The sequence below is a fragment of the Anthonomus grandis genome, chromosome 9 (assembly GCF_022605725.1).
Source record: "Anthonomus grandis grandis chromosome 9, icAntGran1.3, whole genome shotgun sequence".
In the NCBI taxonomy this organism is placed as follows: Eukaryota; Metazoa; Arthropoda; class Insecta; order Coleoptera; family Curculionidae; genus Anthonomus; species Anthonomus grandis.
In genome coordinates this window covers 3,114,063-3,141,939 of record NC_065554.1, presented here as the reverse complement: position 1 = coordinate 3,141,939, position 27,877 = coordinate 3,114,063, and the positions used below count along the sequence as shown (strand labels likewise).

Below are 27,877 nucleotides of genomic sequence, written 5' to 3'. Positions count from 1 at the left end.
GTGGCTCATTTATTATTTTGTGGGTCATTAATTCACAAAATTCGATCCGCCTGTCTGGATCGTCATCACCAAGTTCTTGAACAATCTGTAGCTTGTAAGGATGGAATTTATTAATTTTTAATATCTTTCGTACTGATTCACGAGACACTCCTGTGGCAGCTGCTGCTTGACGAGTCGACATACCAGGATCCATAGCAAAATGCCCAAGAACCTCAATCTGAGTTGCTTCATCCAGTATTCTTGGCTGATTTTTCTTTATATCACCTACAAACCCAGTTTCTTCAAATTTTCTTACCAACTTCTGGATGTAATAATGCCCAACCTGCTTACCTGGGTGCCTCTCATTAAATATTGTGGCACTTCTACGAAAACAGCGATTTTGAGAACCATAAATAAATATCATTTCAACTCTTTCGGCGATCGTATAAACCATTGTAAAAATAAAACTAGAGCAGTGAGAGAACTTTAAATCACAAAAAGAACCACGATATTACTAACCAAACCAAAAATTGAACATTTTAAGGCAAAATTTAAATAAACAAAAAACAACAAATATTTCGAGAATGGCAGGCATCGAAAATTTTCCTTTTTTTTACATCGCCAAATACCATTCCGACAATTCAATAATTTCAGTATAAGTGTACTATTTATTGGAGTTTTGTTTTGGCTTTTAACAATTCATTTTAGTATCAGAATAAATATTTTTATTCTGATAGTAAAATGAATTGACTAACATTTAAAAGGACATACATATCTCGGAAATGGTTGCATTGATTTTAATGAGTAAGACGGCAAAATATAGGGAATTAATAGACCTTTCAAACAAGGTATCACTCGACTACTCTTCCAATTTAAAATTTTTAAGGGGGTGGCTCTGGGGGTTAGGGGGATGATAGTATATCCCTTAAAAATTTATCATTTTGGTTCCCCCTTGTTACTATAGAAACGGTTTTAAGCATTTTTTTATATCTTTTACAGTTTAAAAATTATAAGCCATGGCTACTCTTAAAATTGTCACCCTGTATATAAGTAGTAAAAGTTTTTAGGGTCAATTTTCTAAAACTATTCATTTTTTTTTGCCACCTAAAAACATTTTATGCTTCTTGTTAAGTGAGTTGGATTCGGGGTCAAATAAATCCAACTCACTTCGCAAGAGGCATAAAACATTAATTTTAGAAATCGATAGTAAGAATAAACAAACTTGAAAACCTTATAAGAAACATCTATGTTTAAAACTTCACTTCAATACTACTACTTCCCAAACAAAAAGCATACGCCAGTGTCATAAAAGCGTTTATATACTTTTATATTAATATAACTTACTAAATAGATATAAATTAATAAATATTTCAATTAATATTTAACATTTTTTCTAAAAAATATTACATTTACCTCAGATGATTAAACATAAACTTTTCCAGCAACCAACAAAAGAATCTCAAAAGATGTTTCAATTTTAGTAAATATATTTTTAAATCTTTCACTTCACCCAATGAGGCTTTGACTAAATGTTTAACATAATATTTCTTTTACATTATTATAATTGGATAGCTTTGATAAGTCAGACCCATAAAAATGTATAAACCTTTACCTTGCTTCCAGGGAACATTTCAGGAACAGACATTTGAGTGCTTTGGTTTGATAGACTAGTTCCAAGCATTAAACTTGGAGTCGAGGTTAGAAGGTTACTACTGGATTTTTCTGGAGCCGTTAGTAACCTCGCTAAGGTAGGACTAAAGGCGATTTTGTCATCATTCGCCGCTACTGAACTTTGACCATTCGCTTGGCTGCTTTGTCTCTTTGGAGCCTGTAAATTTATTCATAAATAGAATGTAGTCAAATAACGGGTGTTCTTTTAAACGTTTAATTATTTTCTTTAGAACTGTAAGTTGAGGAGTGTCTTTTCAATCTACATCTTATCTTATTTTTCAGAAAAACAAAAAAAAATTAACAATGTAAGCGGAATGCAGTGAATGTAAACACCACCAAATCTAAGCCAGCCATTGCGTTCTTTGCAAGCTCAATAAAACACGAGCTTCAGGCAAGGAAAACACAAGATAAGGGATAAGCAGCAGATTATCTTGTTAAGACAATAAATCGCGTTTGTTTTAAGAACTATTTGTTTCATTTACGTAAAAGTAACCCTATTGTTTACAGAGGGTGAAGATACAGGAGAGTACAGGGTAGGGTTTTCCTGAATCCCCACCATCTAAGAAGAGCGCAACACTTAATATTACACCACGTAGAACCGCGTAACTGATTCTACTATTGAGTTCGAAGGACCACAACCATGGGTTATATTTTATCCCAGAAAAGGCTAATACTAAAATTACTTCCACTTTTAACAACACTTGAAGTACAGAGAAAAACTGCTAGTCAAAAAGTCAATATTTAAAACTTGTTACTATTTTTAGAAGTTCCGGAAAAGATTTCTTATACAGAGATCGAGCGCGAGACACATGTATGAAGCTTGTATGATGAAAATAGGAATCGTATGTCGGCAAACTTGCTTGGCAAAATTGACAGGGAGCCGACAGAAATAATGTTGTTGACACTGACTGATAGAACATAAGTCGTCATTGTTCTATCATTTGAGTTTATTTTTCGTTTCAATGAATGCTGAAAGTGTGGGCTGGGATTGCTATTTCATATATCTTTGATGTTAGGTACAAAGGTCTTAAGTCACTTTTTGACGAAATCCCGAAAAATGTTGGTCTTAAGTCAACATTTTTTGCTCGTTCTGGTGATATTAGAGACTTAAGTCGTACCGTTTTTATTTAGGCTCCATAAATTGGTACAAAAGACTTAAGTAAAAAAAAATAAATTTTCTGGTCTGGTCATAGAGTCTTAAGTTTACATAAGACCTTCGTACCAAAACATTGTGTTTAGACTATAATTTATTTAGTCGCCGCGCCAGCCGCATGATATAAATTTAATATTTTATTACAGGCGGCATATTAAGTTTTATAAACAGTCTTAGCTTTATAAACAGAGTTATTAGATTTTAATTTCTTAAAACCGCTTATTTAATTTCCTTACTAAAGCCGACAAATAGTACAAAGATCCTCCTATAATCAAAAATGCAACGTTTCATTATGTAAACATTTTACACAGCCACATTCTCCACTCCATCCATATTTTTATACGTTCACACTTTTAACTTCAGGCCAACAGGTCATTAAATAGTTCATAACACAAGATTCGGTTAGAATCAGAATTTTACTTTGTAAAATTTTTATTTGTATATTTTATACAACAATTAACAGAATTGTACGGTTAGTGCAGTCCTTCATTTCATTCTTCTAATTACACTTATTTACCGAAAAATTGGTGTTTTATTAAAGAAACAAATCACAACCCAGAATACCGTGTGTGGAAAAGCCCATACACAATACACATTGTAAAAGGAAAGTACTGTCATAATGACTTAATCCAATTTAAGTCCTTTACATCAAAACGTTATTTTTAAATTTAAAATTGCATTGCTGACTTAAGACTTTCGTATCAATTTATTATTATTAGGTATGTGGAATTTACACGTGGTTAGAAGTTTATGTGTAGTCGTTGTTTGTTTATCGTAGAAAATCGTTGAGTTAACATGAGTGCAAGAAGTAAACTTATTTTGCAATTGGCAAGAAAATGTGAAGAAACAGGTAAATATCATTGTTATAATTTTTAAAATTGTCTTATGTTTATTATTAGTAAAGTATTTTAATACGACATAACATAACCTTATTATAAATTTACAAAAATATAAATTATTAATTCCAGTTATTTCACACTCCCATACACCGGATAATGATCACGAAGAAATGCCTAATACTGATCACCCAAGTTACAAAATTTTAATGCCTTCTCCAACTGTTAATTCGGATTTTTCAAATAATATTTTGGACTTTGATGAGAATTTTTTGGGTGAAAATTATATACAGTTGGGTACAGCAAGTAATAAAGGTAAATGCTTTTAAAACGGTATAGTAAAAGAACCATTTTTGCTTGTAATTTTATCGTGTATGTTACTGACTAATTTTGCATTTCTAGTTATCGGCGATAAAATAAATAAAAGTTTAGCTGTGTCGCTAACAGAAGATCAGATCCCAGATATAGGGTCTGTAACATCATCGCCAGCCCCTTCACTGACGGCAGATTTGACAGCTATCTTAAATTCAGATGACAGTTATGCAGATAAGGACTATTTACCTGGACAATCTGAAAGTGAAAGCAGTGACGACAACATTGATTTATTGTCCATTCAGAGAAAAATAAGTCGCTCAAAGGCTAATATTTCCTCTACTAATATTCAAAGTAAGTACTTACTAATATTCAAAGTAGTATGTTAAGTTTTTAGATCGTTATATTTTTTAAATTTTAGAATCACAAGAAAAATTGAACATAACTGATCAAGCTGGACCTAGTGCTTCCTCAACAATAATTGGAGCAGAAAAGGCAAAAGTTCATATAGATAAACCATTAAAAAAGTGGTCCCGAGTTGTAAGAAAAGAGAAAACTGAAAAAATTCATTCTGGACAAAGTTACGTGAATATAAGCAGTAAAATGGTAAATGCAAGACATATGAAGCCTTTAAAAGATTGTAAAAAAAATTGCTCACAAACACTAAATGAAGACGTTCGAAAAAAATTTTTTGATGAATATTGGTCCTTAGGATCCCATAGCAAAAGGGTAACATTTATTGCAAATCTAATTAATTCCAAAGATACCCAAGTAAGTCGTAAAAGAAAACGCGACTCTTCAAAAAACAGAGAAGTAACGAATATTTTTTTGAAATAAATGGAAAAAGAAAATCTGTATGCAAAGATTGTTTTTGTAAGACTTTGGATGAAAAGGAAAAGTTTATAAAAGTAGTTTTAAAAAACAAAATGTAAAGCACTTCTGGCATTACTGTTGAAGATCAAAGAGGTATAACACCTTCCGTAAGTAAAAAATCTGAACAGGAATTAAATGAAGTGCGTACACATATTAAATCGTTCCCTTTTCACGAGAGTCATTTCACAAGACGTACAAATGATAAAAGGTACCTACCATCGCACCTAAATTTGCGAATTATGTACGATCTGTACAAAGAAGGAAGGCAAAATCCCGTGGGAAGAACGATATATGAAAAAGAATTTCACCAATTAAAACTATCGTTTAAAAAGCCTGCTAGAAATGCGACACTTTTAGTATACAAATACAGGTTGCTTCTAAATCAGGCAATAAAGAAGATGAAATTCGTTTACAAAAGGAACTGGAATTGCATCACAACCAAGCTAATTCGAAGCAAAAACTAAAGATAAGACGGAAGCTAAAATAAATCCCCATAAAAAATACTTTAAGTTTTGATCTCGAGCAGTGCCTTCCAACACCCTTTATAACTTTAGTCTAGGCGAATTGTACTTTTTAGGGAAAAAATTGTTATCCGGAAACTAACGACGGGAAAAGGTTTGGGGGGGTATCAGGGACGAGAAAAAAATTCATGCAGGAGCAGGTTAAGGGAAGTAAAGTTTTGAGGGGGTGAAAAAGGGCGAAAAATTGTACCTTTTCGATTTGCGGCGAAAGTTGACGTCAAAAAAAATGTATAATGGAAAAGTTGTAGATAATAAAAAAATCTACAACTTTTATAGAGGCCACTTTGTGACATAACCTCAAAATTTCCAAGAAAATCTTTCCAAGAAAATCAAGTTTTTAAAAAAAAATTACGTTTTTTTCAATTAAAATTTGTCCTTCAAAAAATCGTCGTAGGAGGTTCATCCAGGTCTCATTTTGTTTGTTTTTTTTATCTACTTTCAGATAAAATTTTAAAAAAATAGACTTGCCATTTAAAAATGTGCTCAAAAATGCAAAAAACTAAAATTTTTTTTTCAAAAAAATTTTTACAATAATTGTTAAGAATTTGTTTAAATTTTTTAAAAAACAAAAAATCTGATTACACCATTGAATTCTACGGGAAAAATACAAAAAAACATATATTTTGTTATTTGATCGTAAAGTTAATTTCTTGATAATATTACTATAAACATTCGATTGCATTGATTTACTTAATACTCCGGCTACTAAGGGGCGTGGGATCTCATTGATTTTACTATTTTTACGATTAAATTTCACATTACTTAATATTTTACAATGTGCTGAGTCTATTTGTCTGTAATCTATCTGTTTTTTATTATCTACAACTTTTCCATTATACATTTTTTTCTTTGAGGTCAACTTTCGCCGCAAATCGAAAAGGTACAATTTTTCACCCCTTTTCACCCCCCCCAAACCTTTACTTCCCTTAACCTGCTCCTGCACGAATTTTTTTCTCATTCCTGATACCCCCCCAAACTTTTTCTCGTCGTTAGTTTCCGGATAACAATTTTTTCATTTTTTGCTTAAAATTGGTACAATTCGCCTGGACTACTTCTTCAGTAGCATTCTATAAACGTCAGCTCTGGACGTATAATTTAACAGTGCATGACAGCAATGGAGAATCGGCGCGTTACATGTGGCATAAAGCATCGGCTGCTCGGGGAGGTAATGAAATTGCTTCCTGCTTGTACACTCACATTAAAAATTTGCCCAATGATGTAAATAATATAACTTTTTACTGCGACACATATGGTGGAAAAAAATCGAAACAGTCATGTCGCTGCTATGTTTAAAAAGGCTCAAAGTGAAAATCCCAATTTAACGATAAACCACAAGTTCTTAATATCTGGGCATACACATGTGGAATGTGATGTTGATCATTCCATGATAAAAAAGCGAAAAAAGAAAATGGAAGTTCCAGTATATCATCCAAACGATTGGTACCAGTTGGTGAGAACAACTGGAAGAAAAAGACAATTTAAAGTCCATGAAATGGAGCAAAATGAATTCTTGAATTTTTCCGGGTTATTAAAATCAGTAATGGTCAACAGAAAGAAAAATATATTAGGCGAACATTTTTATTGGCATAATGTGCAATGGCCACAATATAATAATGGCGGTATGGTACGTTACAAAAGTTCTGTATTTGATACTACAGATTTTAAAATTATAAGCTTTCTGAGACGGGGCAAAAGTCAAAACCTAAAAGATTTGGTAGTTGGAACTGTATACTAAAGGGTTACTTCCAATATCAAAGGAGAAAAAGAAAGACTTGTGTTCGCTTCTTTCTTTAGTGCCACCGGTGTTTCACCAATTTTATCAAAATTTACCTACCGATACTAAAGTTATTGATAATGACCCAGATCTAGTGGATGAAGACAATTATACTTACTTAGGCTAAATGAATCAATTAGTATCTAAGGGAAAAAAAGTTAGTTTGTGTTTTTTAAAACATGTATTTTGATATTATTTGCCTTATTAAAAGTTACTCCATTCTGACATAAGTCCTTTATTAAAAATCAGTAAGCTAAAAAAACTTTTTTTTTGTTCATAAAGAATTAAGTCATTCAAATTTTGGAAAATACACTTTTGTAGATAATGAATAGTATTTGATCTAAAAAAGAATTCAATACTCTGACTAATATCAAAAATTTCAGGCTTTAAATTAATAATCGGATTTACAGCAATTTTTTAAATTTTCAAATTCGTTCTCTGAAAAACTATATTTTTTGACTTAAGCCCCTATTACCTAACATCAAAGATATATTTGTGTTTTTGTATTGTCAATTTTTAAGCCTGGTTCATAAATTCCGTACAAAAAGCAGTAAAAAGAAACACGTATGATGCAAGGAAAATAAACAACTAATATTCAAATGGAGCTATTTATATTTTGCCGTATGCCGCAAGCCGTAAGAAGTAAGTCGCATGAAATGGTTCTATTTCATTTCTTGCGTCATACTTAGGGTAGGGTTGCCTATATTGGACCGGCTCCTAAATTGGACCTTTGAAGATTTGAGCAAACCGACAACAAGTGGCGCGATCTGTCAATGCCAACTAAAACTACACCTCGAAAACTGTTAGAGTTTCAACACGTGTGCGTCTGTAAACAACGGTTGAGGAAATATTAGTGTTTTCGTGATTTTTTAACTTCCGATACAAATATACTAGTACTTACCGTTCAAGTAAGTAATCACAACATTTATAATATCATTATTCCTCAAGATTCATTAAAGAGGGCATAGTTTAGGGGTTATTTTAGTGACCTAACCTCCAAATTGGTAAAATCCGTTGTGGGTGAAATTTGATATTGTTTAGTTTTGAGAACGAGGTTCCTAAATTGGACAGCAATTGACTTGTAAATTGGACCGGTCCAATTTAGGCAACCACTTCCATTTACTTAGTTCTTACTATTTTTTTTTCAGAATGTCATCACGTGATGATAAATACGGCAAGTAGAGCACAGAAGATTTAAGCAGTGCTATTTCCGCTTTTCGTAATGGTTCTTATGGGCTTAGTGAATGTGCAAGGTTGTTTAAAGTACCTAAAGCTACACTAAAAAGACATCTCGAAGAGAAAAACAAACGGGCAAATAATTCAATTAAAAAAATGGGCAGGTTTAGTGTATTTAATGAAGAAGTTGAAGCAGAATTGGCTAGGCATATTTTGATTTTCGAAGAGCGAATGTTCGGGATGGGCATACGAGACGTCCGCAAACTGGCATTTGAATTGGCAACAAGAAACAATTTGAAACACAATTTCAACACAGATAAACGTATGGCAGGCAAAAAATGATATTATGGTTTCATGTCAAGACATAAAGAAATATCGTTACGGCAGCCGGAGAAAACATCAATGGCAAGGGCTGCAAGATTTAGCAAAGTACGAGTTAATAAATTCTATGAACTTTTTAAAAAAATCTGTGAAGAGGATAAATTGACCGCCACACGCATATTCAACGTCGACGAGACAGGCTGCTCAACCGTACAACGGCAATGTCAGAAAATATTAGCCAAAAAGGGAAATATTTTCTGACTACTACTTTCCGACTACTACTAAACATCAAATTGGGAGCATTTCTAGTGGAGAGAGGGGGGCAAATACTACTGTGGTTTGTTGTGCAAGTGCAGCAGGGCAGTTTGTACCACCCATGATAATTTTTAAGAGGAAACGTTTTCAAGAGGAACTTTCATTAGGTGCTCCGCCTGGCAGCATTGTCACTATTAGCGATACTGGATATATCAGTAGCGATCTTTTTGTGACATGGCTTAAACATTTCATTGAAACAGTTAAGCCAAGCCCTGAGGCCCCTGTTTTGTTATTGTTGGACGGCCACAGCACCCACAGCAAAAACCTAAAAGCTCTACAAATTGCCAGGGATAATGGAATTAGGTTGTTGCAGTTACCAAGTCACACAACACACAGACTCCAACCGTTGGATGTTGGATTCTTCAGAGCCTTTTAAAATGTTTATGGACAATGCATTCAAAAACGGTTGCGAAATAACGTGGGTCGAACTGTATCAATGTTTCAGGTTTCCGGGATAATTGGAGAGGCTTATGGGCTTGCTGCAACAGTGAGAAACGCACAGAACGCTTTTCGTGCTAGTGGCATTTGGCCTATAGATGAAAATGTTTTTAAAGAATCTGATTTTGCAGCTTCTATGATGTTTGACAGTGCATTAAACTCTAACCATGAATCCCAACAGGAGGCATCCTCTTCTGAAGAAGATAATATTCCATTGGCGCAAGTCGTTAGGTCGCAAGGATTACGAACGAAGAGAGCAGCATCAACTTCCCTAAATATTTCAGTCTAGGATATTTCGCCGTTACCTATAAAAAAATTAAAATCATCAAAAGTTTGCCGCACTCAGGACGCAGTTGAATTGACTAGTTCCCCGTACAAAAACGAACTTGAAGCAAGAGCTAAGACATCTAAAGCAAAATCGGTTAAAACTACTTTACAATTTTCAAAGATTAGTGATAAAAAAAGGTAGCAAAATTAGGTGGAGCTAAATCGGACAGCTGGTATTGTGAAATATGCGAGTCTGAATCAGTCGAAGAAATGATCCAGTGTCTTAAATGTAAAAAGTTGGTTTCATGCAAAATGTGTCAATGTATCGCTAAAAACTAAGATATTTTATTGTTCAAACTGTAAAACTTAAGATTATGATTTATAATATTACATAATAATAAAGATTTTTTACATTTAGGTTAAGTTTATCAGTTAAAAAACGTTGAATATTTGTTTATGTTATGCTAATATATATATTTTTTCGCGTTCCTCATGTTTAAATATAGGTTTTAACATTGGTCCAATTTAGGGCGCTAATGGTCCAATTAAGAATACCGGTATCCCAAATTGGACTTTTGTTTATATTTTTTTCATTTGAAAAATAAAATATTATAAAGTACCATGTATCTATTATTTGTGAATTTTTGGAATATAAACAGTACTAAGTAAATGATTTTTATAATAAAATTTTGAAATATTTATTAACATGTGTAATACAATAGATGTTTGAAAAGTGGTCCAAATTAGGATTCCTTACCCTATTACGAAATAGTAAGTGACCGCAAATTTGCAATGTTTGCCAATATAACCAGTTGTAAAGATTCAAGAGAGGAAAATATTAAGAAAGAGAGACAGGATGAATTTTGCTACGTTTTTTTTACTTCTTACGTTTTTATATTATGAATTCGCATGATCCTTACTGCATGGAGCTTACTTCACGTATTACTTCTTACTGCATACCGTACAGAATTTATGATCCCACCTTTAGTCTTTAATAAAATCAAATTCAGTTGGTTTCAATGAACAAGATCACCTTTCAAATATTTAAGTTTTAACTTGCTTATTATAAATACATATTACAATATGTCTGGCCTCTCAGTTTCTATTCCACAATTAAAAATTGATTAAAATTTTGCTGAAAATTTCCTGTATGTAAGAGTTACTATATTTTAAATGGTTCTGAGAAACATAGTAATAAAATATTTTTTTAATTTCCTTTAGTTCCCATTACAAGAAAAACTTGGAGAGCGATATGCAATGTAAATTTTATTAAGACGAGCTATAGAATTTCTTCTGATCAGTTTTCTCCACAAATTTTAATAATGCTGATATTGCTGGCTTTACACTACAATACATATTTATTTAAACATTTATTTTGTCTTTTTTTCACATGAATCATTTAGTGAATTGATTTATAAGGTTTGCACTGCCTATTTTTTTTTATTTCATACTCATGTCATACCACTTCCTGTGTTCTGTTCTTGTCGTCACCTCAATTTCACTTTATTGATTAGTTTAATACTTAGTTTGATTTAGTTTAGTTCTATAAGTTATATTCTTAAGTGCATTCAAAGTATCGCTTCTTGCTGTTAATATTTTTGTATTTTACCTAATGAATGTTGAAATTTGCCTTATTTCCTCGCCTCTCCTTATAATATTTCTTTACTTTTACTACAAACCTGGTACATACCCAAATAATACGTCACACGCAAGTACTGAAAAGACTGACGCGGGGAATCGAGGTGAAACACACTCGGTACTAGATCGTCTTACTGTTAATAACCATTTTTAGGACCAGTGTTCGCGCGTCCTTCCGCAAAAACCTCCTGTGTTATCCTGATTCTGCCTGACCCCTAGGTAAGTCTTTTTACTTTTAATTTAATTCAATCACTTTTATATTTTTCAGCAGGCTGTGGTGTAAAACCGTCCAAAGGTACATGAACCAACGCAACCTATAAATTTTACAGTCTATAGGGCCTCAATTGATTAGAACCCTTTTCTAATCAATGCCACCCTTTTAAACATCCTGTATTCACTGAGACGAGACATAGGTATAGAGCCTAAGAGACACCACGACAGACCATGAGCACCCGGAACGGATCAGAATTAATGTTTTTGGTTGAATAGAAGTCCATATTTTGTAGGAGAATGCGTATATAAAGATTACAAATAGGGGAAGTCTTTATCTCCAAGAAAATGCATGTAGGTCACTTAGGTAAATGCATTATGCATTTCGGCTGTGTAAACAGCCATCATCAGATACTAAAATAAAATACAGGTAATTCAGGACAATTTTAAAAAAGAGCTTATTCGCTATAACAATATAGATTTAGAACTTACCAGAACATTACAAAAAACATATACGTTCACCAAATAAAACAAAAATTAATAAATAAAAGAATTAAAATTAAAAACATAGTACAATAAGGAAATCTACGATTTAAAATATAAAATTTATACTAAGGACGATACAGATTTCTACATATTAAAAGAAGGTACTATAAGGAACTATTGTATATTAGCGTTGCGTTAAAGAAAATATTTTAAATTTTGACTAATAAAAATATTATAAGATAAGATGAAAGAGTTAGAAACAATAAAGGTAAAAGTTATTTTCTAGGGCTAATTGAATCAAAAAAGCGTAAACTGTCAAACTTAGTTTGCTCATTAATGCATGTGCAGTCTGGGGAGTTTATGAACCTATTTATTTCAAATGCTTCCAACAAGTACAATTGTAGCCCTTTCTCATAAACATGCAGAACCTCAGTGTTAGGTCCCGGATCAAAACTATGCCCAGACTCTTAATATGTGATTCGCAAAAGGAGAATTGGTATTGTTAATAAAAGTATTTTTATTTCGCGTGATAAGTCTTAAATGTTCGTTGACTCTGACTTCAATTTTCCTTCCGCTTTGGCCGACATAACAGATATCACATAATGGGTGGGAACAAGTTAACTTGTAAACTCCAGATCGGTGTGTTATTGGTATTTTATCTTTAGTGTTTACTATACTCTATTTCAGAAGTGTATAGAGCAATAAACTGGGGAATTCCGTTCTGTTTGGCTACATTTCGTGGTAGTTCATAGGCGCAGGTACTTATAATATTTATGAATTTAATTTTCACGGATTAAATGCCTTTATTTTGAAAGAGATTAAATACTAAATAAATACTTTTAATCCTTTTGTATAGGTACCTATCTTTTAACGCTTTGTAACATGCAAAAATGGGGTCAGGTAATATATACAGACTATAAATACTTTTAAATCATATTTTAAACGTTAGTAGTCACTGCTACGCTGTAGTGTAATCACAATATTATTATCCCAATATTTAAAAAATGGAGGTATTCAGTCCAATGAAAAGATGTACTAAAAATTCTCCACTATCGCTGAGTGAAAAAGTTATTATTTTAAATGTACATGATTGCATAAAACACGATTACCCTAGTTTAACTGCGCAAGAAATTGTTGAAAAATGTTCTCGAATGAGTGGAATTCGAAAGTCCACCATTTTCAAATTGTTGCGGGAAAGAAAAGTAGCAGGTCAAGTGGAATCTCCCAAGCAAAAGCCAGGACGACCTACAAAAGTCCTTGATGAAAATGCTAAATGTATAATTCGAAGAAAAGTTCACTCTTTTTATTTTAAAAAGGAAATACCCACCCTAGACAAAATTTTAATGGAGCTTGGCCGAGATGACAGTATTCCGTTGATAAGTAGAAAACTTTTATGGAAAACTTTAAAAAATATGGATTTTACCTGGGAAAAGCATAACCGCAAAGCACTTTTACTGGAGAGCGACGAAATTGTTTATTGGAGACGACAATACTTGAGAAGTATCAAGCAGTACCGCAGGGAGCAAAAGAAAGTTTTTTATCTTGATGAGACGTGGATTAACGAAGGTTATATAGTCCAAAAAATGTGGCAAGACAAAAATATAACCAGTGCTCGCCAAGCTTTCATAAAAGGCCTGTCTACGGGTATTAAAGTACCTTCGGAAAAAGAAAAAAGACTTATAATCACACATATTGGAAGCGAAGAGGGATTTTTAAAAGAAGGTCTGCTAACCTTTGAGTCGACTCGCACAGGAGATTACCATGAAGACATGAACTCAGACGTTTTCGAGGACTATTTTGGTGAAATGATAAAATTTCTTCCGGCTAATTCGGTGGTGGTTATGGATAACGCAAGCTATCATTCACGGCGAATAGAGAAGACGCCAACTTCAAGTTGGAGAAGCAAGAAATTATCGATTGGCTGACTGCAAAAGGTATTGCGTTTGAAGCAAATTTGATAAAAAAAGAACTGCTGGCAATAGCAAACTTACACAAAACTCGTTTCATGAAATACGCCGTGGAAGATATAGCCGAAAAATATAATATAACTGTATTGCGCTTACCACCATATCATTGCGAACTAAATCCTATAGAACTGATATGGGCGCAGGTAAAAGGATTTGTAGCAAGACAAAACACGACTTTTAAAATGAAAGATGTTAAGCTACTGTTTGATCAAGCCATTACGGAAGCGACACCAGAGAATTGGCGAAAAGCAGTCCAGCATGTAATTAAGCAAGAGGACAAAATGTGGGATCTTGACAACCTCATCGATCAGACAGTCGATCCTTTAATTATAATGTCAAGAGGTGATGACAGTTCGTCAGATGACGAAGAAGACTACAATCTATTATAATTTAAAATTGTTATACACTGTTCAAAAAGTGCCAGATCCAAAAGTGACATTTTCAACTGTTTTACTCTACATATTATGTTCAATAAATTTGTGAAAAAAATATATTATTCCATTTAAACAAAAGTAACTTTCTAAAATAAAATAGCATTTAAGTACATTAATTATAAGGTAAAAAACAAGTCCCAGTTGCACGCCTTTGGCGAACCGTTTTCAATGTTTATCAGTGGGTAACAATGGGCAAAACTCATAAATTGACCCAAAACCGGGTGGCACTACCTGCAATCAACGAAAAGAAAAAATTTTACATTGAAACTAATACCCAACTAAGGTAGTGGCATAAAATATTGGTGGATCACCAGGTACCACTTTTGCATACCTAATGAGGTTTTATTGCTCTACACACTTCTGAAATAGAGTATAAATGTTTTGCAAGTTGTTTTTGGTTTTGAAACAAATATTAGGTTTAGTGACAAACTCAATGGACTTAAAACACTGTGCGACACTAGAAGAGACGTTGCCAAACTAAGTAATAGATCGATAAGATCCGAGGGTGTTGGGTTTACTGAGTAATGGTTTATTAAGTTTTTTGAAAAAATGTTTGTTGTATAGCTTCTTAATAACATTTATAGGATATCCATTGTTTCGAGCGATTTGTAAAATTATACTATATTCTTTTTTGAAATTAATATCGTTTAGTGGAATATTGAACAATCTATGAAAAAAACAATTAAAAGCGGCAAATTTTTGGCTAAAGGGATGATTAGAGGTAAAGGGTATTACTGTATCTGTGGCTGTAGGTTTACGATATATTTGAATTTCAAAATGGTTATTGTGATTAGTGATTAAAAGGTCTAAAAATGGCAAACTTGATTCTTTCTCTAACTCGTAGGTAAACTGTATGTTAGGATGAACAGAATTAATGAAATCAACAAAGTTTTCTAGGTCGTCTTTACGTAGCGAACCCATGTTTTTATATGTTTTTTTTAATAATGGTGTTCCGAAATTTGTTGTTCTAGTTTATACATAAACAGTTCGGCTAAAAAAGGTGACAAATTAGAGCCCATTGCTAATCGAGTTTTTTGTTCGAAAAAATTATTGTCAAATTGAAAAAAGTTTTGAAGGAGCACACAATTGACTAGATAACACAAATCCAAAATGAAATGACTGGGTAAATTAGTGTTAGTATAAAGTAGTTCTCTCAGTATTGAAATGCAATCACTCGGAGGTATGCTCGGAAACAAGTTAGTAACATCATAAGAGATAAGCCAGGATTGGGGTGGTATCTGGATAGGAAATAAATTTTCAGTTAATTCAAAAGAATTTTTTATAGAGAAAGGATTGTTGAAGTTTAACGTAGAAGATAACCAAGAAGAAAGTCTGGAAGCAGGAGAATTCATGTAGGCAACTACTGGACGAACAGGGTAGTTAGATTTATGTATTTTCGGTAGGCAATAAAGGAGAGGAGTGGAGGGATTCATGGGAATGAGTTTTCTTTCGGAGATGGAAAAATAATCAAGAGTCAACTGGCTTTGTTTAAGAGTAAACTTTAATAGGGCTATAAACTTGTTCATGGGGTTGTTAGTTAGGTTGCAAAAATTATTGGAATTTAGGAATTGAGTAACCTTAGATAAATAATCTGGTTTGTTCATTATAACAATAGAGTTTCCCTTGTCGGCTTTTGTTAAAACTAAACTATCTTTGGCCATCTTATTTTTTAATTGTTTTAAAACTACGTTATTTTTCTTATTATAAAGATGATCAATGTTGTTATCTTTCAAATATTTGTTGATTTTAAAGGATATTTGCCCTCTCCAACACTCTGGTTTGTAAAGTTCATTGGTTTTTAGAATTCTTTCAGCTTCAATTATAAGTTGTTCAGAAACATAATTTGAATCAAAATGTGGTAAGTTGAACTTTAGGCCCATATTTAAAAGATGTATTTCCTGGTTAGAAAGAGCACTATTGGACAAGTTGAGAATACGAGGATGAAATTTATGGGGTTCGGTACTGTTCTTATAGGAATTCGAAAAGTTGTTATTTTGTTTATGCTTTAAATTATGTAGTTTTTTGTTCAAAATTATAAAATGTTCCTTACCCTTTCTACGTACATGTTCAATTATATAAACCAACAAAATATCAAACTCAATGTTGTGTAGCTGCTTAGAAGAGATAATTTTAAGTATAGATAATTTTAAAACATAATTTTTAATTTTAAGAGATAATTTTACAAATCGCTCGAAACAATGGATAAGAAGTTCCTTCTTTTAATACAGTAGCGGCCAAATGTAGAGAAACTTTTAATTTTTTAAAAAATTAATTAATAGGTTAAATAAAAAGTTTTAATTTCATCACTAAATCATTGGGTACCTTAAGTTACTTATAATGATATAAAAATAAACACATTCTTTAACACATGACGAAAATACCAAAATATTTTTCATTTTTTTGCGGCCATAAGTAGAGAAACTTTTTTTCCGATCATTCCTAAACAAACAGTTTTTGAATAAAGAGAATAATATTTTAGTCGTGTGTTAGTATTAGTCGAGTAAGATGCCACGAGGTATTCATTTGTCAGTTCAGTTAAAAGAACTAATTATAAAAAAATATCAAGATGGATTGAAACAAAATCAAATTGCAATTGATTTAAAGCTTAATAAAAGTGTTATATCTAAACAAATCAAGATGTACAAAGAACGTGGAGGTTCTTTAATTAAACCTAAGACCGGAAGGCCGCGAAAGACTACTCCTTCAGATGATAAAGTAATAAGAAGATGTTCCCAAAAAAATCCTTTCTTTACTGCCGTGGATATTAAGAAAGGAAACCCTTCCATTTCACTATCCATCCGTTCCATAAGAAGACGCTTAGGCGAAGGAAACCTCCAAGCCAGACGACCGGCAAAGAAACCATTCATTTCCAAGAAAAATCGGCATGCTCGTTTAAAATTTGCTAGAGAACATTCCACTTGGACTTATAACCAATGGAAAAACATACTTTGGTCCGATGAAAGTAAATTTAATTTATTTGGGTCGGATGGAATAAAGTATGTAAGGCGTCCCCCACATCAAAGATTCAATCCTAAATACACTAGGCCAACCATAAAACATGGTGGAGGTAATGTCATGGTATGGGGTTCTTTTTCTGGGCATGGACTAGGTCCGCTAATAAAAGTTGAGGGTATTATGGACAGATATCAATATTTACAGATCATCAAGAATCATATGATACCTTACGCCGAAGAAAACCTTCCACTAATTTGGAAATTTCAACAGGATAATGATCCTAAACATACAGCTAAAATTGTTAAAGATTTTTTTGCGGAGGAACAGCTCAACGTTTTAGCCTGGCCTCCACAAAGCCCCGACTTAAATCCCATTGAAAACCTATGGGAACAATTGGAGTTAGATGTTAGGCGTAAATATCCCGAAAAATTTAAAAACAAAGAAGAACTGTTTTGCGCATTATCGCAGGCCTGGCAGGAAATACCAGAAGAAAAAATTGTAAAATTGTTGGAGTCGATGCCCAGAAGATGTGCAGAAGTTATTAAAAACAAAGGTTTTGCTACCAAATATTAGGTTTATTTTAAGTATTTGTAAATTTTTGCTAATAAGTTTCTCTACTTTTGACCGCTTAAAAAATAAAAAAAAAAAATTTTTGTGGGTTTATAAATAATTTTCTTATACACTAGTTATTTATTTTTTATGTTGTATTTGTGTTCCACCTAAAACAATAAAATATATTTTTAAAAAGTAATCTATCAATATTTTTTTAAAAATAATCAAAAGTTTCTCTACTTTTGGCCGCTACTGTATGTAGAAATCTGTATCGTCCTTAGTATAAATTTTATATTTTAAATCGTAGATGTCCTTATTGTACTATGTTTTTAATTTTAATTATTTTATTTATTGTTGTTTTTTTTCCCGATAATGGGTAATTTTTGTTTTATTTGGTGAACGTATATGTTTTTTGTAATGTTCTGGTAAGTTCTAAATCTATATTGTTACAGCGAATAAGCTCTTTTTTAAAATGGTCCTGAATTACCTGTATTTTATTTTAGTATCTGATGATGGCTGTTTACACAGCCGAAATGCATAATACATTTACCTAAGTGACCTACATGCATTTTCTTGGAGATAAAGACTTCCCCTATTTGTAATCTTTATTAATGTTTTTGTTACAACTTGTTTTTAAGAATTTTTTTTTTTTATTACATATAAACATCTGTCCTTTATTTATATGGGTATATGTTTATACTAAAATGTTGTTTTCATTTTCAAAGAGTTTATTTTGTTTTGTAGATAGATATATTGTTTCTTTAGATAATACTCTGTTATATAATTTTTAATTTGTTTTTAAAATCTGTTTAATTTTTCTTTAGCAAACAGATACAAGTACAGTAGTGGCAGAAAGTAGAGCAACTTTTAAAAAAATAAAATTTCTTGACAACTAACAAAGGAATAACAATGATATTTATCCACAATACTTTTGGTCAAGTAGGTAGTCTTAAATCAGATAAGAATTGACCTTCTAAATATTTCTGTTTATTTTTAAATTGATAAGAATTTGTGTACCTGGCAAAAAGTAGAGCAACATTTTTCTTAGAACTTACAAATCGAATAATATTAGTTTAATTCCAGCTGTTTACCGGTTGCATTAAAAGCAAAGTTAGTTTACAATGCCTAGAGGACGACCTTTATCCGTTGATTTAAAAACACGAATTATAGACTGTCACAAAAATGGTGAAAAACTAATCAATATTGCAAGAAGGTTTAGTTTGAAAAAATCTATAGTATCGCGAATAATTTCACGTTATGTGAAGCATGGACATGTTTTACCTAGAAAAAAAACAGGAAGACCAAGAAAAACCGATAAATATCAAGATAAACAAATTTTGAAAATATCTCAGAGTGATCCATTTTTGGGTTCAAGTAAAATAAAGCAGCGTTTATCAGAAGAATTAGGCGTTCAGGTATCTTCAAGGACAATAAGAAGTAGATTATGCGAGGCCAAATTATTTGCAAGACGTCCAGCAAAAAAAGCCCTTATTATCTGCAAAAAACAGACGATCTTGTCTTCTTTTTGCTCGATCTCATTTGCACTGGACAATTAATGACTGGAAAAAGATAATATTCAGCGACGAATCAAAGTTTAATTTGTTTCAAAGTGATGGAATAGCATATGTTCGACGTCCTGCAAACCAAAGGGTAAATCCCAGATACACTTATCCAACAGTAAAACAGGGTGGTGGATCAGTTATGGTGTGGGGCTGCTTTTCCGGTTTCGGAATGGGGCCACTTCATAAAATTGATGGGATAATGGATAGATTTATGTACAAAGATATTCTGGAAAATGAAATGGTTCCATATGCAGACGAGAAAATGCCCCTTAGGCACATTTTTCAGCAGGACAATGATCCAAAGCATTCTTCTAAATATGTAAAGGCTTGGTTTAGACAGCAATATATTCAAGTAATGGACTGGCCAAGTCAATCACCAGATTTAAACCCCATCGAGAACCTATGGGAAATTTTGGATAGGAAAATAAGGGGGAAAACTTACAAAAATAAGGACGAATTGTTCAATGCATTACACGAAGCTTGGATTAATATGGACCCAGTAATAATTTCTAGGTTACTGCAATCTATGCGCCACCGTTGTGAGGAAGTTATCAAAAATGATGGATATTTTACAAAATACTAAAATTGTAATTGTATTTCAGTTTTTACTAAAAGAAAAACATCAATTCTTAAAAAGTTGCTCTACTTTTTTCCGCCCCAGAATTAATTTTTGTACATAAAAAATATAAACAAAGAATATTAAGTTGTTGATAGATTTATAACGCTTAGATCTTATTGGTATTATATTTCCAATATGATTGTATTTTCTTACTAAATAAAATAGATGTGTTTAAAATAAAGAAGTTGCTCTACTTTCTGCCACTACTGTACATATTAAATAAGAATAATTCATCGTCTCTAGATTCCATCTATGCGTTAATAAAATAAGGATATTATTAACCTAATGGTAATGTCTTTAGATGTATGATGAGAAAATAGCACAAAAATCTTGACAACCTTTTCAAATCTGTTTAAGATTAGGGTAGTTCAGTGCTAACAAAATACTTTTAAACATTTTTAGATTAATTCTAGTTTATATAATGTCTGTTATAATAAAATATTGTATATTAATGTTTATCATTTTAAGTAATTTTTTTGCAGGTAAATTAAATATTAAATGTATTAAAGAAAACATTGTTTTATTTCCATTTGTCCAATTGGTGATAAGTCGTACACTATTGTCAATTGATTATTGCAGTAAATTAACTCACTAAACATGTAAAATAAAGCTGAAAAGTTTTATTTTTATTCAGATCAATATCTGATGCTAACACCTTATCAAAAAGGCCCTTTTCTCTCTGAGTAACCTTTTTGATTAGGCGTTTGCTTTAGGTATTACGATTAAATGATAAGATTGTCAGATTAAATGAAATTTGATTTCCCGCCTTAATCTGGACACGTCTTTCTACCATTTTGATTGGTCCAATTAAGCACGTCAAACTGTCAAGTTAGTTACGACAGTTTCCGTTGTCAAGCGCGAGGATTCTAGCTGATTTGTCAGAAGAATTTCTATTAGTTTGTATGCAACCACCACTTCACATTTGAGAATAGACCGATTCCTTGTGCAAAAACAGTTTTAAATGTGGTTACAAATTTTGAGACATCTTTTTGTCTTCAAGATTGTAAAAAATGCAACACAAAACGTCAAGAACTACCGTATCTGGAAAAAATATGGGTACAAATGTTTCAAGTATTCAAAAACTCAGGAAATATTTCCTGAAGACCAGTGGCGAAGAATGGAATTTTGTGAAACCATGATGGAAAAGGCAAATGAAAACGAATATTTTCTAAAAAATATTTTGTTTTCTGATGAATCTTCTTTTCCATTATTCCATTACATGGCAAACACAATCCTTCCATTGTTCGTTATTGGTCTCAGGAAAACGAGCACAGAAGTTTTCAGTTTCGTACCCAGTTTCCTCAGAAATTCAATGTTTGGGCAGGTATTTTGGGCGACAATGTTATAGGGCCATTTTTTGTTGATGGTACTTTAAACGCCCAAAAGTACCTTGAGTTACTGCAAAACCAAGTTCTTCCTGCCATTCAAATCCTACCTGATGTAAACCTGGGATCGGTTTATTTTCAGCAAGATGGCTGTCCTGCTCATAACGCGACTAGGGTAAAAGAATTTTTAACAAATACTTTTCCTAACCATCTTATTAGTGGGACTGGCGATATTAAATGGCCTCTTAGATCTCCAGATTTGTCTCTAAATGACTTTTATCTGTGGGTTTACCTTAAGCAGACCACTTACAAGCATGAATTTAGTAGGCCAACAAATTTAGAGGAGTTGCGAAATAAAATTGTCGAAGGTGCCAATTCCACTTTACCTGAAACTCTTTTGGAGGTGCGAAATAACTTTTACGATAGGTTAAGTTTTTGTTTAGCGAAAGAAGGCGGTTTATTTAAGCCTTTTATTTAAAAATGATATGTTGTTAAGTTTGTTTATTAGAGTTTTATTTCTGATTTTTTATTATATTTTTATTAGAGTTGATATTTTATTTTTTATTAGAATAACGCTTTAATTTTCATTATGTAAAACACAGCATATTGAACATTTTAAGATTACAATTCTATGCGGGTTTTACACATTGTCATGTCTGTAAAACCCGCATTAGAATAAATATTTTAAAAATGCCTGGATTTTCGCGTAATATTTTGGGACATTTTGTCGCCAAACGAAGCAGCTCCCACGAAAGTCAAATGTTTACTAATCCCGTCCTAGGGCCGGCCGGGGCGGTGCTCTGTCGCAAGCACTCGTACACGCGCGACGTTGCAAAATTTCGCCTCTATACGGTTTCCTATAATAAGTAATGAACGAAAACACGATCTGTATACAAAAAGCACTCTAATATGTAAAACGCAATATTGCTAACATATTTACTCACCAATCAATTCATATTCATAATACAAGTTTATGTTTGTAATAATAATACAGCATGTGGAACCTGCGCGGGTGAGCACGAAACAAAAACATGTAAAAGTGTTCAACACAAATGTTATAACTGCATCTCAGCAAACAGAAAATATAATTTAAACCACAATGTTGAACATACAGCCCTAGATAGCAATTGTCCATCAACAAAATATTTTCTTGAAAGCACAAAGAAAAAGATTGACTATGGAGAATAATAGTTGTAATTAATCAAGAAGACCTTCTGAACAAAATGGATGGAGATGACAATATCTTAACTAAGACGGTGGATAGCAGTATGTTGCATAATGAAGTAAATGTAAATGCAAGTATTTTTAATTTGGTACATGTAAATATTAGAAGTGTAAGAAAAAATTTCGACAATTTAATTCTATTGTTAGAAAATTTTAATTTAGGCTTTACAGACATAATTGTATTAAGTGAAACTTTTCAAGTATCCTCGAAGGATGACTTTAATATAAGGGGTTATGAAACATTCTATAATGAAGGCAAATACAATAAAAATGATGGAATCATAATTCTGATAAAACCTGAATTGGACCCGGTGTTCTCCACAGTAATATTGCCGAAATCTCGTCACTTTGGCTAGAGTAGTATGTCATATCAAGGATATTACTGTGGGAGTTACACCCGTGTATAAGCCACCTCCTATTTCAAAAGATCTTTTTATTCAGGATTTGGAAGAATTCTTAAGTTTAAATAACAATAATCAACAACTAGAAATATTTACTGGGGACGTTAATATAGACCTATTAAATCTTGAAGATAATAATGTTATTAAGTATTCAACTGTAATGTCACAATCGGGCTATTTATCTTATATAAATTCAATTACACGACCAGACACCAAAACTAATTTAGATCACATTTTCTTAAAATGTAAAAATATTTCTTCCGCAGAGTTTAAATCATTTGTTTTAGATAGCTGTCTAACAGATCATTTTCCAGTAATGATAAATGTTGCCTTTAAAGATAAAAGTTTCCGAGCTGTCACCCAAAAAACAGAATCTAATAAAAAATCAATAGACATACATAATCTTAAAAGACTGTTAAATGAACAAGACTGGACGTTAATAAAAGAAATAGACAATCCTGACCAAGCAATGAGCACTTGTTTTGAAATCTATACAAAGCATATCAAAAGCTCCGAAAGCCACTCTTTATATTACAAGAAATACAGAAAAATTAAAAAATGGATTACCAATGGTATAATAGCCTCAATCAAACATAGGGACAAACTAAAACGAAAACTATTAAAAAATTATAATGTAGAACTAGAAAATGAATATAAAAATTATAGAAACCATTTAAATAAAATTATATTAATTCAAAAAAGAAATTATCATAGAAATGAGATTAATAAAAATAAAGATAATATGAAGAAAATGTATGAAGTAATAAGAGATGCAACGAATCAAAAACAGACAGAAAAACTTCACATTAAAATAAAAAATGAAAATGGGGAAAACTTCCAAGATGAACATCAAATGGCTGACTTTTGTAATCAATATTACACAAATATTGGTATTCAGATGGCAGAAAAAATCCCACAACCTCACAACCCACATAGCCTGGAGAACCCTATTACACAATCTATATATTTGACATCTATTACCCATAATGAACTAATAAAACACATTAACAACCTTAAAAATAAAAGTTCCCCAGGTTTTGATGGTATATCGGCTAATCTGATTAAACAAACACACATAGAAATTCTAGAGCCACTTATTCACATCATAAATCAAATCTATAAGACTGGACATATACCTTCAAGCTTTAAATTAACAGTTGTCACTCCGATTCATAGATCAGGACCCAAAAATGTTGTCAGTAATTACCGGCCGATAAGCTTAATAACTTGCTTCGCAAAAATATTTGAAAAAAGTCTGAAAGACAGATTATTGAGCTTCTTTGTCACTAATAACATTTTGGCTGAAAATCAATATGGGTTTTTACCAGGTTGTAGTACTTCCGATGCATTACACAAACTCACTTCAGCAGTCACTAATCATCTTAACCAGAGCAGAAAGTGCCTTGGTGTTTTCATAGATCTCGCTAAGGCATTTGATACTGTTCCACATAACAAACTGTTTGAAGTTTTGGAACATTATGGGGTAAGAGGAACTGCAATAACTCTAATGAAGAATTAAAAAATAGACGACAAGTTGTTAAAATAAATAATACTTTAAGCAAAGAAGAGGTAATACAGATAGGAGTCCCGCAATGCACAGTGTTAGGCCCGGTTCTGTTTATAATTTACTTAAACTCTCTCCTTAAAACAAAACTTAATAATGGAGAAATTATTTCATACGCAGACGACACAGCATTACTTTTTAATGGTACAGACTGGGATCAAACAAAGCAGTATGCCATAGAAAGCCTTAATCAAGTAAAAAATTGGCTGGAAACATTTAAGCTAAGTCTAAATGTCACCAAAACCAACTACATTGCCTTTTCACTAACTGCAGCAAATAGACCCAATTTTTCTCAGTTTTCTATTGATAGATATAATCAGATCAAGGAAACAGCTCATACTAAGTATCTCGGGATATATGTGGATCAGAATCTTAAATGGCATGTACAGTCAACAAAATTGAAAATGTCCCTAGCTCCGTGGCTCTTTACCCATTTACACGTAATTTAAGCACAATTTGGCTACACTGTATAAATGAAGAAAGTATAGCGGCATTTTTCGGAATTAAGTAACGGGAACTGATGCGGGGGCAGCTTATGCGATGGATCCCATTATAACATTGTGTGTAAGGTTACCATTGTAAATTTTAAGATCTATTTTTAAGGAGGGTTTTTCCATATTAATTGGCGGCACGGGGATGCAGGTAAAATGTATAAGGTGGTAATTATAAATAAATTTGATGGTAAGTAGTATGTCTTTTGTGTTTATAAGTGCCTCGAGTCTATTTACGTGTTTAATTTTTTTTATTTTTTAAAGTGTTTTATGTAATATTTTTTCATAATGCCAAGATTGCCTGGACAGAGGGACAGTACCATGGAAATTCGTACTAGAATTATTGTTATGCATGAGATGGGTGCCACCTTACGAGAAATAGCAATGGCTACGGATCTTTCAGTAACTTTTTTTTTGTATGCATTTCGTTTCAATTTTTTGTTAGGTAAAATCTATTTAAACTAAACTATGAAATTTGTCAAAAATCTTCAAAAATTCTCTTTAACTTTCATTTAAAAAAAAATGTTTGTTTTTATACGGAACCAACTTTTTTTGATATCCCGAAATAAGCTAATAAATTTAATAGATCAAAAACGAAAATTATTATCTCATCGTCCCGGGAATCTATTCAAATAGGAGTGATTTCGAGGGTAATTTATAATTTTTTCATTAAATTTTTTATTTAGAAAAATAGCTGAAAATTACATATTTTAAGTTTAATTTAACGATAGATATCTAAAAAAGTTATAAAACTTACCTATATTTTTTAACAAAGAAAAATATACATGTTATTGGGTCTATCAAAACAAAAAATGTTTTTGTTTTATTTTTAAAGTAAAATCATTTTACATATGATTGATTGTTTTTTTTGAGGTAGTATTTTTTAAATCCAAGCAACCCTTATGCAGGGTGAGTTTTTTAAAGTGTTGCAATGCAATATCTTGAAAACATTCAAGTTTTTTCTAAATATTTAAAAAACGAAGGTATAGTTTTTTTTAGATAATAAATAAATTTAATGCAGTACCATCCCCTAAAAAAAGTATTAATGGGTTTAAAGGTTTCTCAAAAACGGTACTCGAGTGTAGTATAGATTGGCGATATTTTGAATTTTAAATTTAATATCTGACTCATTACTGCACCAGTTGAGGGTTAAGGGGAGTGGCCCTATTAAAAAATGTTTATTAAAATAATATTTAGTCCAAAACGCACCATGAGCCAATCCACTACCTATTTACGGCATTATTTGTATCCATCTAGTATATTTTTATATCTGTATTATTATTATATTTATTATTATACCTGTGAATGGGTTTTTTTTTATGCCAAATTTAAGCTTTACCTCGTTAATTATATTTATTCGATTTAGTAATATGATACATTATGTATATGCATTTTACGATATTAGACTGAGCATTGACATAAGTAAGCTTTGACATAGGTAATTTACGAAAAAGAAGAGAAGAATTCTATCGCCTGCTTTTATTATAATTTAAAATAATTTTGTCTCTTCACGCCGGTTGTTATTTTTAAATATGAAGGTTTTATAAAACTCATAGCAAATATTTTAATCTGAAATATTTTCACTTTGAAAACTTTGTCAATATTTTCGCTTTATTTGCTTTTCACCATATATTAAAAAAAGTTGTCATAGAAATATTTTTTCACGTAACGCTCTGAATGTTTTTAAAAAACACCAACAAATAATATAAAATTTTATTATTGTTAAGAGACGCTGTTATTGCTTTTTTAGTACCTACTTTATTAACTTATTCTTAATAATAAAATATTTACTGCTATTTTGTATCTATACCTATACATATAAGCCACCCCTTTGCTAAACTGTTGTCACTAACCTAATAGTATAATAGATATCTATTTAATTAATTAATACTAATTACTGCATTTGCTTTTAAACAGGTCAAACAAGTTAGACGCTGGATCCAACGTCAAGAGGTATTTGTCAACGAAAAAACGTTTTCTTCGGACATAAGGCCCCATCAATTAGTGTGGAGACCTACAAGTACCAGATATGATTCCCATTATGTCCAAGAAACTGAAAAAAGCGGGAGAATAACATTGTCATTATGGGGTTGGATGACCCAAAATGGACCCGGAATGCTGGTAACCACGCCACCCCGAATGAATTCCGCGGATTACGTGGACATTTTGGAAAATTCTTTTCTGCCTTCATACAGAATATTATATCCGGCTGGACCAATATCCTTTATGCACGATAATTGTCCAATTCATACCTCCCGTATGGCGAGAACATAGTTTGAGGAACATCCGGAATTTAATTTAATTCCATGGCCATCCAGAAGCCCCGACTTAAACCCCATCGAAAATTTGTGGGCTGAAATGGTGAATTCTTGGGATACTTTTAATCAAGGCCAAATTAGATCGAAGGAAACGTTACTAGCCCACGCTCAAAGAGTTTGGGAATCTTTTAGAGGGAGGCCCGATTTTAGTAATTACGCGGGATCAATTCGGAAAAGGCTGCAACAATGCATTGACGCAAATGGTTTTTATACCAAATATTAATTAAGAAGCCATACCAATACCAAATGCACCCTGTGATATTAAATAATTATTATTTAAAAAAAAGGCATAAGTTTCGAAAAAAACACAATACACATAGGCTATTTAAAAGTTGAATAAAAATATATGAAATGTACAAAAAAGTATTTTTATTGTACATTTAAATTGTAATTATACTTACTAAAGCTTGTTAGGAGTAGTGTTGAATGTTATTAATTGTTATTAAGATGTTATACTTAAGGAACTGTAATTTGTCATTAAATAGGAAATAAAAT

The 27,877-nt window shown here is 32.0% G+C and overlaps 1 protein-coding gene across 9 annotated transcripts in view; it reads right to left on the bottom strand.

Annotated features, from left to right (window-relative positions):
- LOC126740735 (uncharacterized) overlaps window positions 1-27,877 on the bottom strand; it is a 105,943-nt gene that overhangs the window by 6,558 nt on the left and 71,508 nt on the right. For all 9 annotated transcript variants that reach the window (XR_007661980.1, XM_050446884.1, XM_050446883.1 and 6 more), the window contains one exon: window positions 1,592-1,807. Coding sequence is in view for 8 of the 9 variants with exons in the window: in XM_050446884.1 (XP_050302841.1) it covers window positions 1,592-1,807 (216 nt within the window). In the remaining variant the exon portion in view is untranslated. The remainder of the gene's footprint in view (window positions 1-1,591; window positions 1,808-27,877) is intronic.